Here is a 16695-nt window from a genome sequence, read left to right as displayed (position 1 = left end):
GCTATCAGGGGTGTACACACTTGAAATAAAATGCTAGATTTATGATGTAGAACATTTTCATAAATCACTGAAACACTTTTTCCACCTATAATGTTACATTTATCCTTTACAGTTCGAGTGAAAAAAGCACATTTGAGTATCAACCTTCCTGAGTTCACACCTGCTATCAGTTATGGTGAATCTGACCAATCTGAAATAAAGTTAAGTTTTCCTAGCAGGATTTGTCTGGCATTCACTCATTTGAAGCCTTTAGTTTGCAGACAGGTTACAGGGGAATGTATCAGTGGAGGTCATGCGATTATTGGTTAATTAGACTTTTTTTTAAATACTTTTTTTATTTCAAAGTAATGTCTCTAAACGTACATTAACACAAATCCAACATGTTGTAGCTAATTGATAAATTTATATATTTATTTTAGTCAGAAATGTCCGAATTGATTGGGCACACCAGCTAAACTCTTCATCACAGCCAGACCATAAATATACAGCAACAGGGGTAATTTTAAAACTGGAGATTTCTCCAAAACGGATGGAAAGATGAGACAGATACTAGTCGTGGAGGGTGCCAAGAAGCCCACAGCAACACTGAGGGGGCTGCAGGAAATTCCAACAAGTACTGTTTGTGTTCAACACGTGTCAGCAATCTGCTGGATCGCCCAGATGTTTGGACAAAGAATCAGGGTTGCAAGAACATATGAATGTTTAATATGTGTTGAACTGTGAACATGAACTATTTCAGGTTTAATCTGGATGAACTCAACTTTGACCAAGTAAAGTGAAAATTTGCTCCTAAAATAAGTATTTTCCTCCTGTTCTCTATTTTGGGAGCTTGACAAGTTGATGCCATCTTGTTAAGCAACGAGGATCTGTGCCCCAACCATGCAGCCGCATTTTCTCTTTAAACATTGTGCAGCTGCTCTGCTGTCTGGTTACATTTCTTTTGTTTAAGACTGAGTCATCTCGACAGCTGATTTCATTTTATTCAAAGGAAATATAAAGACGAATGTTTGAGAAACAACTGACTGACAGCTTGAGCATTAAGAACAGGTTTTATTACCTATACGGAATAATGGAAAGTATTTATGGTATCGATACAATTCTGTTTTCTCTGTACAAAAGGGACTGTTTCAACCTGCAGAAGACTGTGAACTAGAATTAACAGATGAGTAGGGTAAACTGGAAACTGGAAACTAGACCATGCAGAATTAGGACACAAGTGTGTCTGCAATTTCTGAAGCCACAAATGCACACTGCAGATGCAGCTGCAAATGTGAGCCCCTTTAGTCTGGTTTAAAGTGCGAGTCTTATTGCTCATTAAGAGTCAACACAGGAGTCAAGAATCACACCAATCACATCGGCCTTACCAAGCTAAATTTCTGCTTAACATATAAAAAACAGCTGTCAGAGTGTTCAATCTAAAAGAAGAGTAAATGTGCTACAAAATTTAAAAGGTGAAAGGTCAACAGCATTTCTATTGTCTACTAATGTGTAAATATGGTGTGGAGCACCATAGGAACACTCATATGGTTCCTTTTACTGTCATGGTCATCTGAGAGTATATATACTAAATATACTAAAGTGATTTAGCCACTGCGGTGTGGTGCTTTATGTTAGACAGCTATACTGAACCCTTTATAAAGCAAATATTACTCATGTCGTGCCTTAAAGGCCGGAGTTGTGTGTGACAGAAGTGAGATTGTTAGATTATTGTTAGTCATGCTGTGGTTGCAGCTCTTCAGAACTGCTTTTGTATCACGCAAGAACAAATAACAAAGATAAAGGAAAGACAAGACCATTTATTATTTATTATCTAATTAACATTTATTTCTTACCCCAGGCTCAGAAAGAACAGCTCCTCCACTACTCTATCATACAAACAAATTCAGAGTCTAACTAAAAAAGGTCTTTAGATTCATCTCATTGTTAATAAATTTTAAAAATAAAGTAAGCTTTAAAATTTGACACAGGAAGTGATAACAAGAAAGGTGCAGGATCAGAAAATGTCCATAGTAGCTGCTTTTTTGCTTGTTCTGTTTATTCTTCACCAGCTTCCAGGATTTTAAGATAAAACAGAGATGTCAGGAGGACATTTTACATGTTTCTGCAAGAATAAAAGAACAAAATATCAAACAGGATTATGAAACTCATGAAATGATTGTTATTTGATCAAATAAATAGACTTCACATTTGACCATTTGTTTCTCATTTGTTTCTCCTTTACCCTGCTGATAACTTTAGCTGGCTTGCCAGATTAAAAGGTATGCGTGAGGGACTTAAACCTCACTGTTGTGGTGAAATTGTTGGCTTTGATTTATTAAGACGAGAAATTACCACATCCTAATAATACACTGCTCAAGAAAGTCAAAGAAAACATTTTAAAAACACATCAGATGCTAGATATCTATCCAGATATGGAATGAGAAATGTGTTATTAACAAAAGGATGCCACATCATTTGATGAAAATTACAATTATCAACTCACAGAGGGTTAAATCTGAAAATATTTAAAGTGAAAAACCGATGCAGCCGGCTAGTCCAATCTGCTGAAATGTCATTAGAATTATATTCTGAAATGCAATTACCACCTGAAACAGCCATGAATGTTGCAAAACTACAAGAAAAATAGATGCTTTTAGTTACTTTTTGCTTCATGTTTATCATTATAACAGCTGCAGCTGCAATGCTATAAACAGAGGATCAGAAATGACTGTTTTAGGGTAGGAGTTAGCAAGTGGTTGCTCACCTTCTCTTTAGGGTCATTGAGCCACTTGGAGGGTTTAATGCACCACATATGCTTTTTGTGGTCAGTAATCCTACAAGCACAAGACAGTGAACATTTTCAGCTAAAGATTATGTTTTCCAAAGTGCAATAAGATGCCTAATCTGGGAAATACTTTCATTAATAAAATGAAATGCTAGAAACAGTTGAAGTTTGCTTACACAAAGGCATGAGTCCTGCAGCCTCGACGTGATTTCTGTTCGTAGCACTTTGTGATTTTTGCTGGAATTCCGCTGGTGAGGTCATGACAGCAGGGTAAGATGATGTTGGCAGGTAAGGACTCCACTGCATCAACAAAACACAGAAACAGAGAAGAAAACGCTGACATCAGCATCTGCAAAATGACCTTTTAACCAGTAACAGAGTAAAAATGAAACCCCACACCCACCTGAAGTAAACTGTTTACTCAGCATGAGTCACAGTTAGAGCTACTTTTCATTTATAAGAATGAATGTTTTCATTCTTTATTCTGCATTTTGAAAAACCGGGTAATCATGATCCCTAATCATAAATATACAGCAGCTATTGATCTTAGTAAAATATGTACAAGCGTTTCTAAATAGTCTTCCTTACAATTAAAGCAATTTATTTACTTTGAACTCTTCATGTAGCAGTGATATACACCAATAAATCGTTCAGATTTACCTTCCATTGCAAAGAGTTAATTTATGCAATCACTTTTTTGTTTTCATTAAAGCTGTTTTTACATGTGAAACTAAATAAATAAAACAAAGTAAAGAATAAAAAAGAAATAAAATAAAGGAAAATAGCACTGATTAATTAATTAATTAAAATGAGACTAAATTAAGAATAATAGTAAAAATGGAGTGAAATTTAATTTGATTAAAAAAAATAAAGGACAGGCGCAAAGGTGGCACAGGGGTAAAGAGTGTGACCCATGTCTGAGGCTACGGTCCTCGACGAGGTCATCACGGGTCGGAGTCCTGGCCTGTTGACCTTTGCTGCATGACTTGAATCTAATTGACTGTGTTGGTTGTTTACCTTCTGTAACTGAGAGGAGCATCACAACAGCCAGGCTGAGCAGAAAGATCCAACGGGTGAGAGGAAGAGTCCACCACATTTTACCAATGCACATGGATGGATGGATGGATGGATGGATGGATGGATGGATGGATGGATGGATGGATGGATGGATGGATGGATGGATGGATGGTGCTGGTCCTTTATACCAGAGCTGCACACCGAAACAGGAAGCTGCTTTGTCATGCAACACATGTGCAGTGGAACTAACTACACACTGCAGTTATGACAGGACCCTCACACACACACGCACACACACACACACACACACACACACGCACACACACACACACACACACACACACACACACACACACACACACACACACACACACACACACACACACGTTGTCTTTTAAGACCATGTGTGTTACAGCCTGTCTCGGTTTGACTCTTACCTGATGTTATCGCTGTTCTGCAGCCTCTAACCAGAATGTTTTTCACGTCATGATTTGTAACCAGCTTTTGAGATCAGCGTCTGATTCTCAGAAGGATTTCATCAGACCTTTATCTGAGTGTAGAGATCGAAAGTGGGCTATCATTCATTCGCTTTGTTCTTATTTTCATCTCCAAACATGAGCCTGTCTGATTAACAAAAATCTGACACTGTCACTTAGGGGACAGATTTCAAATTTATTTTTGTCTGATGAAGCTGCTTATTGTGCTGACTGCAGGAACACATTTACACAGTTGACTTTGCTTCTTCTGTCATCTTTTTCCAGCACCCACCAGAGCAAAACAGAGACTCAAAGATGCACTTTGAGGTTAAAACCTGTCTAGTTTGCAGCATTTGGTACAACATTAAAGTAGAAAAGATCAGTGTTGATTTAGCCATGTTTATTTCAACAAGATATTTGCCTGATGAGTTGACAAAATTTGTATTTATTTTATTTTTCAAATATATGTAAACTGAACAGACTTAAAAACATGTTTTAAACTTCTTGATTTGAGGGATTTCTGGGTGTCAGTAAATAAAATGTGGCCTGCTGAACTGTTAATACCCATTTAATCACATATAATAGCTGGGTTAGGGTTAGGGTTAGGGGTTAGGGTTGTTTTATTACAATTTTATTAAATAAAACAGCATTTGAATCCAAAGCATATGTGGGGATTCACATTTATTTTTAGTTTATCCTGATAAATCTCAACACAGGTAAGAAACATCGCAGATAACAGAACATTTTGGTGCAGATTTTTTCCCCATAATACTAACATAAAGTATTGTGTTTGCCAGATAATTATATAAATACAAGAAGCACTTTTTATTTACAATCAAAAGTAGAACATTCTGTCAATAAACAACGAAGAGACAGATAAACAACCACACGTAGATTTTATCAGTATGTTTGCATCATGAACACTGAGAACTCTTTCTGCAGAGTGAGTGATGGTTTGTGGCTGTTTCTTTACCGTGAGTCAACGTTCTCATACTTTCCATCACCCTGAACCATCAGGCCTGCAGTCAAGCAATATTTTCTGTGATCAACCATAAACTTGATTTCTGGAGGGAGATTAAGATGTGCTTTAATGATATTAGACACTACAAAATTTCAGTTTTACCAGAGTATGAAACTGGAACTGAAATTGTGTCAGTTTGTTAACAACCAGACTCTGATACCACATTTTTAAAATTTTAAAATTACATCTGAATAGATTAATTTATTAATGGTTTAATTTAACACCCTGAAATACTATCGCTAGTTGGGAAATATTATATGAAATCTTTTAACGATGTGTGATGTATCCTTATCCCAGGACCCCAAATGAGGAAATCTGAAAGTTCACCAGCGAGTCATTAGATGTTTCACAATCATCTTTTATTGCTCAAGAGTTTGAGAAATCCTTGGCGAGACTGTGCCCTTAAGTTCAGCATTGCACTAACAACCTATAAACAGTTTCACTTGGTGTTTTCATGTTTCTAATGACGAGACAAATGGCAAGACCAGCAGCCTTTTAGGTATACATTAATTAATAATAAAATATTAATAATAATATTTGCTGCATTCAATTTTTATTCAGAATTAAACATTTTGGTCTTCATCGCAGACACTTATACCGATTTCTTGAGGGAAGCAGCTGAAAATTTCTATAGAAAGGATGTTCTGAACATAAAATGACTGAGGTCAGATGTTGCCTTTCTCTTCTGTGGCCTGTTATAGCCTGTCCTCCCTGAAATCTAAGCAGCCTCTCTAACAATGTCACCAAGTCTGGTTTTATTGATCAGAGACAGATTACCTTACCAACCAATAATACAAAACATTTGAACAGGCTAAATAAAACTTTTATTAAAAAGGGTCATTATTTGAGATGACCCTTTTTAAAGCTGTGGTTGGATCTTTTTTGTTATAGCAGCCAAATATCACTCAATGGACAGAGAACAACCCCCCAAATATTTATAACTATCTTATATAACTATCCACCAATTATATGGCAGCACCATTTACTACTGTTTTTGCAGTTTTTGGTGCTGATCTTTAAAAATGAATAACCATACCAACAAAGAAACCCATTCACAACATGCCCATGGTGATGCTCTTTACCATTAAGAAGACCTACAATGATTTTATCATTCACATATTAGCATGTGACCTAGGACAGTCATTACATATGTGGCATAAGAAACAACAACCCTGTGGTGAACCAGTAGAAGGGTTCAGCTGTTAACTCTCACTCACTGAGATCTGTCAGTTAGCAAGATTAAAATCAAGTTTAAACTGGGTAAGAAGCTTACCAGCTAAAACCAGCTAATTAACAATTATTTTGCTAATTGTTCTGTTGACAATTTTTTCTAATAACCAATTAATAATTGCATAGTAAAAGTTTTACAGAATTTGAACCAGGTCAAGCTAAAGCTAAGCCACTTGAGAAGTTCTGCATAGAGCATATTTACAGACAAGGTTTTTAATCTGAAATGTTAAATGTTTATATTTTTTTGTAACGTTCTGGCTTCATTACTGCTCTGAGTGGGTTGTTCTTTCAGCAATTCTTTCAGGGCCAATTTTAGAGTCTGTATACTCCAGTTAACAATTATTCAATAACTTAATTAGTTGATGATTAGTTCAATAATCAATTAACCCGACTGATTATTTCAGCCCTACTGAATAGAACTAAAAGCTGAAAAAAGTCAAGAAATAGGAGCCCAGCCCTGGGCTTTGCCACCATCAGGGTGACAATACAGGAAATGTATTAAGGTGACCACAGCAACTTCTCCTTTCTTTTCAAAGGACTTCACAGGAGATGTTAAAGCAACAGGCCTAAAATCATTTAGTGATGTTTATAGTCTGTGGAACAGGAGCAATAATTGACTTTTTCCATATCTGGAACTTATTGTTGCTGTATTGATGAGAGAAAGATATGAGAAAAGACGCCTAATATTGTGGCAACACGTGTTTTTAGCACCTGGAGACATGTACGATCAGGCTCTGGACTTTTATTAGACTTGGTCAGTTTAAAAAGATTTTACTTTCTTTTTTTGGTATTTTCTCTTGAAGAAGATAATTTGATGTAACATTTTAACACACAACTCCAATTCTTTTGCTAGTGTTTAGGACAAAATATATTTTCCTCAGCAGAAATATATTTAGGAACATTTAAATTTACCGCCTCCAGTGAATTCTCGCGAGATGTGGACAACAGCGCCCTCTTGTTTGTGTGTGGTGAAGCAGCACAGCGGCTAATGATAGCAACGAACACTAACAGGAAAAATAATTTAATATTGTGTTCTCTGACACTCTTAAGGTCTAGTAAAAGTTGCGAGAGGAGGTTATTTTTTCTGTTCCTTGTTACATTTTCACTGAGACGGAAGGACTCTTTTTATTCCCTTGAACGGGGACGCGGCCTGCTTATGTAGCCGGCTTCCCGGTGCACCTCAGGCGGCTTGCGCTGTCAGGAGAGCCCGGTGCTTCCACTCGCTTGTTTTCTTTGCCGCGACAGAACCAGCTGAGCTTTTTAATCCTTTTTACTGTTGTTGTTTTTATATCAGTCATCTACCGTGTCACCGCCTCTTCTCGCTGAGCGGCAGGTGCCGGTGTTTCTCACCCGAAAAGGACCATTAAAACCCCGGAGCGGCCTGTTTTGTTTTCTAGCCGCCATGAACCTCCGCGAACAATAACAGAACCATAAATAACTACCCTGCTGCTGCCGGGGCTGCACCGCAACTGCAGGCTTTTAATCAATGCATCATGCGTTACAAGCTGTGGAGAACACCGGAGGAGCATGCATGTGGATAATGGATTTCTGTGGAGGAGCACATCGCAAACAGGAGCATTTTATCATGTGAATTTCAGAGCTGCTGCGAGTTAAGCGGCGTTTTAAGGTGGAGGAAAAGGGCTGCAATCTGGACTTTCCTGTTTTATATTTCATGTGGCTTGGGAAACAAACCGATCTGATGTTGATGAACCGACATTATGTGCATGGTAGGCCCTTGTAAAAGCTCTGCTCTCCCGGACCGGGTCATCACGCCGAGGATGGATGGGATGTGACAGGAAATGTTTATCCCGGGTTTCTCTGCGCTCAGACTGTTATACATGTGGGATTTCCCGACGGATCACTGACTGAGGTTATTGCCTCCATCTATGCTTTCTCCAAAGCCACCGGACTCCCTTATCAAATATTTTTACCTCACAGAAAGCGGGAGTTGATCGGGCAATTTATCTGTGTTTTTTAGTGTTTTAACGTACTGATCCACCTTAACGAACCGGGGCGGACCGAGCCTGCCAGCTGAGATGAACCCGGTGAATGCGACCGCTCTCTACGTGTCGGCGAGCCGCTCGGTGCTGCGGTGCGACCCCCGAGATCCCCGGGAGTTGGCGGAGCTCTGCAAGGTGCTGCCGTTCTTCCGCCAGTCTCTGTCCTGCCTGGTCTGCGGTAAGTCACCAGCAGGCTCGTTTTATGCGAACCCAACAGCAGCTTTACATTATATTTGTAATAAACTAAGCTTTTTTTTTTCCTCTATTGAGCTAATGTGACTGTGGGGGCGAGCTATCATTTATGTTGCGTTCAGGTACCGAGGGAAATATTGGAATCGTCAATGTTGGTTGGATCTATGCTATTTGTTGCAGCCATAATATTCGTTGAATTGGGTTTTACAATGCCGAAACTTTAAGCTGTTGTATAAAATGGCTTTGTGTCACATCTGAGATATTTTATTAGTTTGTTTCATGTAGTTATTTGTTTACTTACGTATTTGCTTATTTGTGTATCTTAATTGAAATAAAATCACTGAGTGAACATTCTGCAGGAATGTTATTCAATGTTTTTGGACTGAAGCGGTAGTCTTGGAAAAACAAGCCAACAAAAAACACCTAATCTAGTGTAGGGCTTTTTGTAAAGCTGTAAATTCCTGGGTGCAGTGAATGCGTCATGACACACCCCCGTTTTTGTGGCGTTTTGGCAGCTTCCGCTGTTTATATTCAAGTCACTTCTTCTCATGTTAAATCCAGTGATATAACTAAAAATTAACACTGAACATGGAAGACATTTTAATGGAATATTGTTTTGTCTGTTTAATTATTATAAATTGGTAAATACAAGCATAAGCTAAATAATTGATTATGAATTTAGTAATATAAATGTTTTTGCCTAAACGTTTTACTCTCTGATTTGTGTAATTGATATTAAACTGGATATGTGCTTATTTACACATGTCCTACAAATGTCAAAAATAAATAAAATATTTGTATCATTATTATTATTATTATCAACAATTTTCATACATTTAGGTAATATGGACCCATAATAATATAGTGAATATGGAGCCATTTCTATGCTTTTGAAGCCTCTTTTGAGATGTTCTAGTTGAAAACTAATACTATTAAATATTAAAGTTTTATGTTTTTGTCCCAATACAGGGAAAAATATGATTGATTTTTCAACTGGATGGATAACTATATGAAACTTCTGCTAATCTTTGGTGCAGTGTATAGAGCGAGTATGATTTTTATAACTGTTCTGTGCTGACCTGAACATGACTTGTAAATGATTTCTATCTGCTGGAGATCTTATTTTAGGTTAACATTTCTTCTTTGGTCTATTACCTTAGTAGCTTTTGAAAAAACCCTGACAAAGAAGCTAAAAGGTGCATCATATGACTGCTCTAAGTCATTATCAGAAGGTCTGGAAGAAAATAAATGAACCAAAATGATTCAGAATTAGAAAAAACTTTATTGCCAAGTAGTGTTTGACACATAGACAAACATACCGCTGACATAAATACATTTGGAAATATGTACGGTAGTTAAAAAACAAAAGGAAGTTGTGTAGGAATGTTATGAGAAAACTGTGGCAAATATTAAAAATATACAAAGTATGGTGTAAAATATAGAAGCTGGTCTGCTACAGTATGTTTTAACTTTACTGTAGCAGACCAGCTTCACAGTGCTTACAGATAGCATCCACCTCTGCTTTGTAAATAATGCATCAGTGTGACTCTGCTGTATGTTAAATATAGACGTTGTGTTGTTGAGAGGCAGGATTCTCCGAGTGTGTGCTTGGTTGTTTCTTATGAATGGACCTTCTTCCTTTCTCCCGTCTGCAGCTGCGTGCTTTAAAAGCCAGCGTTGCTAAGGAAGCAACTCTCAAAGAGCAGCTGTCGCTCAGTCCGGCAGCATGCCAAGCACCACTCAGGTTTACAAATGCAAACCAATGGATTAAATAAGGTTTTTGGTTTATTTAGTTTTGACTGCTGGGGTTTCTTGAACCTGCAAAAGTGTTAATCTTATCAGTATGCGTTGTCCTCTTCCTGTCACATATAACGTCTCGAGAAAAATATGTATGGTTTTGAAATCTTTTTACATAAAAAGAAGTGTGACATGTCAGGCGTATTCGACTGCTCTGAGTCAGCAGGACCATCTTGTGCTGAAGAAACAACTGCAAGCCTTTTCAGTTGTGTCTCTACCAGCTTTGCACGTCCATAGACTGAAATGTTTGCATTTCTTTGTTCTTTGTGGTTAAAATGGTTCAAACTCAAGACTGGTCTTAGATTCTCCATTGGATTTAGGTCTGGACTTTGAGCAGGCTTTTCTAACAAACCCATTCCAGTGTAGCTCTGGCTGTATGTTTAGAGTTTTGGTCCTCAGGAGAACCTCCACCCCAGTTTTAGGTCTTTTGCAGCCTCTAACAGGTTTTCCTCATCCATCCAGCAACCCCCTCATCAGCTCTGACCAGTTTCCTTGTCACTGCTGAAAAAAAGGATCCTCACAGTTGATGCTGGCATTACCATTTTACATTGTAGGGTCGAAAGCTTCAATATTAGTCGTCTCCAACCAGGGCATCTTTTTCCACCTGTTCCCTGCATGGTTTGTGGAAAACCTTTAGCCAGACCTCTTCAGGCTTTCTTTTATAAAGGACAGATGTGTAGAGATCATGACTGATGGTTGTCCTGTCGACAGATTCCCTCATCTGAGCTGAGCATCTCTGCAGCTCCTCCAGAGTTAACATGGGCCTCTTGGCTGCTTCTCTGATTAATGTTCTCTTTACCGGGCCTGTCGGTTTAGGGGGGGCGGCCATGTCTGGCGCGGTTTGCAGTTTGGCTGTTCTGTTTTCGGATGATTGATAGAAGGAAGTGGTGGCACTGGGTTTTATGTGGGGGCATCAGAGTAAAGGGAGCTGGATACGAATGTCGGCCACACTTTTCAGATTTATAATACACTGCTCAAAAAAACATCCTAGATCTGAATGAATGAAATATTCTCATTGAATACTTTGTTCTGTACAACAAAATCACACAAAAATCATCAATGGAAATAAAATTTATGAACCAATGGAGGCCTGGATTTGGAGTCACACACAAAATTAAAGTGGAAAAACACACTAGAGGTTGATCCAACTTTGATGTAATGTCAGTATTGTGTGTGGCCTCCACGTGTCTGTATGACCTCCCTACAACGCCTGGAGATGCTCCTGATGAGACGGTGGATGGTCTCCTGAGGGATCTCCTCCCAGACCTGGACTAAAACATCCACCAACTCCAGGACAGTCTGTGGAGCAACGTGATGTTGGTGGATGGAGCGAGACATGAGGTCCCAGATGTGCTCAATCGGATTCAGGTCTGGGGAACGGGCGGGCCAGTCCATAGCTTCAATGTCTTCATCTTGCAGGAACTGCTGACACACTCCAGCCACATGAAGTCTAGCATTGTCCTGCATTAGGAGGAACACAGGGCCAACCGCACCAGCATATGGTCTCACAAGGGGTCTGAGGATCTCATCTCGGTACCTAATGGCAGTCAGGCTACCTCTGGCGAGCACATGGAGGGCCATGCCCCCCTCCAAAGAAATGCCACCCCACACCATTACTGACCCACTGCCAAACCAGTCATGCTGAAGGATGTTGCAGGCAGCAGATCGCTCTCCACGGTGTCTCCAGACTCTGTCACGTCTGTCACATGTGCTCAGTGTGAACCTGCTTTCGTCTGTGAAGAGCACAGGGCGCCGGTGGAGAATTTACCAATCCTGGTGTTCTCTGGTAAATGCCAAGCGTCCTGCACGGTGTTGGGCTGTGAGCACAACCCCCATTTGTGGACGTCGGGCCCTCATACCATCCTCATGGAGTCGGTTTCTAACCATTTGTTCAGACACATGCACATTTGTGGCCTGCTGAAGGTCATTTTGCAGGGCTCTGGCAGTGCTCCTCCTGTTCCTCCTTCCACAAAGGTGGAGGTAGCGGTCCTGCTGCTGGGTTGTTGCCCTCCTACGGCCTCCTCCACGTCTCCTGGTGTACTGGCCTGTCTCCTGGTAGCGCCTCCAGGCTCTGGACACTACGCTGACAGACACAGCAAACCTTCTTGCCACAGCTGGCATTGATGTGCCATCCTGGATGAGCTGCACTACCTGAGCCACTTGTGTGGGTTGTAGAGTCCGTCTCATGCTACCACGAGTGTGAAAGCACCACCAACATTCAAAAGTGACCAAAACATCAGCCAGAAAGCATCGGTACTGAGAAGTGGTCTGTGGTCAATCAGTGTTGCTTCCTAAGTGGACAGTTTGATTTCACAGAAGTTTGATTTACTTGGAGTTAAATTGTGTTGTTTAAGTCTTCCCTTTATTTTTTTCAGCAGTGTATGTAAAAAAAATATATATATATATATATATATTTTTTTTTTTTTTTTCTTCCTTCCACTTAATTGGGTAACACTCTGCATTGTTCTTTTATACAAAATCCTAAAAAATATATTTGTTTGTCGTAATGCAAGTACTGCTAAAGTTGTTTAACTGAAGCATAGCATATACAGAAGATATGACTGTAGCTATTTAGTATTTGAAGTAGTGACATTGTACATAACTGACGGTTAAATAGCAACACATACAGTACATACGCCAGCTTAGATGCATCACGAACAAAAGCAGTTAGAGGCTTGTTCTTTATACTGATGTATGCCTCGTTATCCTCTCAGGTAACCTGCTGCAGGACCCCATCGCTCCCACCAACTCATCATGTCAGCATTACGTCTGTCGCGGCTGTAAGGGTCAGAGGATGCAGCTGAAGCCATCCTGCAGTTGGTGTAAGGACTATACCCGCTTTGAGGAAAACCGTCAGCTCTCTTTGCTCGTCCACTGTTACAGGAAGCTCTGCCTCTACATCACCCAGTCGCCGCTCGCACCGCACCTCGCCAGTGCTGCCATCGACTTGCCGGACCTCCAGGCCATCCTGGAAGAGGGCCTGACGTTAGCTGAGGGCGAGCTGGAGTCAGAGGACGTGTCTGATTCGGCCTCACCGTCTCAGGCTACTTCCACCTCAGAGGTGGTGCAGTCTGATGAGGGTCTGCCCTCGACAGAGGTCAAAGACGAGGAGCGTAGCCCCATAACCGTAAATGGACTTCATGGCTGTAACGGCCTGGTGAGTTCTGACTCGCTGCAGCCCATCACCATAGAAACAGGTGGGGGTGTTGCCAAGCAGGAGAGCTTCTCAGAGGAGATACCTGTGTGTGTAAGTGTGACAACTAGCAGGGAGGCGGGGCTTTGTGACATCAGCACTTTTGGGGACGATCTGAGACACGGCGGGGGGTCTCTGTTGTTAAGTGTCGAAGAGGTGCTCAGGACTCTGGAGACGGACACTGACCCTGACACTACAGCTGAGCCTGTCCCCCACCCAGACTACCATTCATCAGTACCTCTGCCGAGCCTGAATGGGCCGCATCGCCTTGAACCCTCCTGCCTCATCCTGGAGAACAGCCCCTGTCTGCTACATCCCCACCTGCTGCCTCCCCCTCAGTCCTCCATAGTCACTCCCCATGTGCCCCCACGCTGCCACCGCAAACGTTCTCGTTCTGAAAGCGACAGTGAGAAGGTACAGCCCCTCAATATTACCAGCCTTTTACGAGGGCCCACACTCGGTGCCATCAGCACTGCCCACCACCCCATTAACCCTTGTGCCACCACCAAACATGAGCCCAAGTGTTCTGCAGCCACGCCCCACCCCCACCTTGCACCTGTTCCCAACGGCGGCCCCCCAAAGGTGGGCAAGACTGTGCTGGTACCCAACAAGGCTCTGAAAAAGACTATGGAGCACCACGGGGCCAACAAGAAACCTTACACAAAGGCACGGCAAGGGGCCCCCAAACCTCGCGCACAACCCCGTGACAGAGTGCCCCCACACCCTCACACCCACCCCCTCTCTCATCCTCCAAGCCCCTCGAAGCCGCTGTACAAGAAACCTGTGGAGAAGAAGGGTTGCAAGTGTGGCCGAGCTACGCAGAACCCCTCAGTGTTGACCTGTAGGGGGCAGCGTTGTCCCTGCTACTCTAACCGCAAGGTGAGAGCAAAATTATGCTTATAATTGCGCGTTATAAATCCATTTTAAACAAATAGGGGGATTAAATAATTTGTAGACGAACAACATCAACTTGGATGTAGCAGACAAACTGGTAATCAGGGCTATTGATCTGACAAACTTACTTGAAACGGGATCTCTGGCATCCGGGGTTGAAATGATTCGACAAATATCTTGATTATAATAAACCACTTGATGCAAATTCTTTGATTTGTTGTTCTGATTATCCCACAAACTTATGGAAGTGTGTTTAGGAGGCTTGATTTGACAAATGGAAACCAAAATGATTGCAAGGAGGGAAAAAACAAAAATAAAACGGTACTGTAAAGGAACCAGAAGGATGAAATTCAAGGATGATTTTGAAGACCCCTGGTTTACATGGAGGCATGTATGTGTGTTAGGAAAGCCGTTTCAACCTGATGTTTATAGATGCTCTCTGTCCAACCTGATTGAGCCAGAGCTGTTTTAGAAAGGCGGTTGGGCAAAAGTTTCAGTCCAAAGATGTGCAACGCTGCTATAGACATTCCTGAAATATACTGAAGTCTGTTGTTGTAACGTCATAAACGTGGAAAGGTTTAAGGCTCTGTCTCACCTGATTTTTTTTATTTTATTTTTTCCCTTTCCAGGCGTGTTTGGACTGCATCTGCCGCGGCTGCCAGAACTCCTACATGGCCAACGGAGAGAAGAAGCTGGAGGCCTTCGCCGTGCCGGAGAAGGCTCTAGAGCAAACCCGACTTACGCTGGGCATCAACCTCACCAGCATCACAGCGGCGGCCCTCCGAAGCCCAGCTACCGGCTCTCCGGGCGGCACCCTCCTCAATGTCACCACGGCGACCGGCACCCCCGTCTCTGCCACCTTCCTGTCGGGGGCCGGCCACGACAACCGGGCCTTCGATGATTCACTGGAAATGCGGTTTGACTGTTGAGGTCACGTCACCCCTCCCCTCCCCCACCTTCCTACATTCCCAGGTTGACCTGCAGCGGCGGAACCAGAACAAGGCAGCTACAGTGACGGGCGGTCCAACGGCACCATGCACGTGGTCTTTCATATAGAGAAGAGAAGAAGAAGATGGAGGAGAGAGATGTAGCGATACTGTATGTGCAGAGAATAGTTTCCTTTCTTTTGTCTTCTTCTCTACTTCGGGTAATGTGTAGAGCGTTAAGTTGTGTAGGTAAGTCCGGAGGTGTGCGAGTGTGTGTACGAGTGTGTGAGGGCCCGGGTTTGGAGACAGAATCATCATCATCAGAAACTGGCGTAATTTATTTAAAAGACATTTTTCTACCCGGATGCATCAATTCAAACGTTTTTCTAACCAATCAGGAGCAGCTCTGCTTTCAACCAGAATGTTTTCACACTGCTGAAGGGCAGATGGGAACTGAACCACAAAACATCATTAAAAGCTCAACTACAGTAATAGTTTCTTACCTGCTTAGCTGTAGAGCCAGGATGTGAATTTTAACACCACCAGCCAAGGTTTAATATGCCTGTTGAATGTTTATACTATGTGAGCCACTTAAGCTACTAAATATTACTCTGAGATGTTGTATACTTACAGAAACATGTATTTAAGTAGTAAAATTGTGAATTTTAAGTCTGGAGGAAAAACAAAAATCCCTGGTTTGCTGTTTTTTAAATGTCATTTGTGTGTTTGTGAACATGACGCACTTTCTCACACTGGTCACACACAGCTTAGAAAACTCACACACACACTGTGTTGCTTATCTGCTCTTTTATGTGTTTAAAAACTCTGGTTGATTGCAGACGACGCTGTGCGCCGTTTCCAACGAGTTTCCGGGTCTACGTGCTGCTAAAACACCACAGAGGACTGAATGAGGAGAGGAGGACGCTCAGGCTTTCCTTCGTCCGGTCGTTTGTTTCATTTGCAGGATTTATTCTCTCCCTAACGCGAATCCCACATCGGGCTTCTTGTTTCGCCCATTCTGCCCGACAACGACTTTTAGCATTTATGTCTCAGTTAAGTTGCAGTTCTTTAGTGTTTGTTTCTGGTGTCTCCAAACAGTTTTTGTTTGTTTCTCCCTCTGGGCATTTAAATAACTGTAATATAACTGCAACATATTTCCATAAAAAAGAAAGGAAAATCAGAAAA

At 41.4% G+C, this 16695-nt stretch overlaps 1 protein-coding gene across 2 annotated transcripts; it reads left to right on the top strand.

The window, feature by feature from the left end:
• The first annotated feature begins 7453 nt into the window (after window positions 1-7453).
• msl2b (MSL complex subunit 2b) lies at window positions 7454-16695 on the top strand. Of its 2 annotated transcripts, XM_047350368.1 has the most exons (4): window positions 7454-8378; window positions 8487-8686; window positions 13212-14569; window positions 15214-16695. In XM_047350368.1, exons 2-4 carry the CDS (start codon window positions 8545-8547, stop codon window positions 15511-15513), a joined length of 1800 nt encoding a protein of 599 aa, XP_047206324.1. In that variant the 5' UTR covers window positions 7454-8378; window positions 8487-8544; the 3' UTR covers window positions 15514-16695. The 2 variants fall into 2 exon arrangements, with proteins under 2 accessions (XP_047206324.1, XP_047206323.1); XM_047350367.1 differs by having other exon boundaries at window positions 7454-8686.

This window comes from Girardinichthys multiradiatus, chromosome 21, assembly GCF_021462225.1.
Source record: "Girardinichthys multiradiatus isolate DD_20200921_A chromosome 21, DD_fGirMul_XY1, whole genome shotgun sequence".
NCBI lineage: Eukaryota > Metazoa > Chordata > Actinopteri > Cyprinodontiformes > Goodeidae > Girardinichthys > Girardinichthys multiradiatus.
This window is presented reverse-complemented; position numbering and strand designations above follow the sequence as displayed.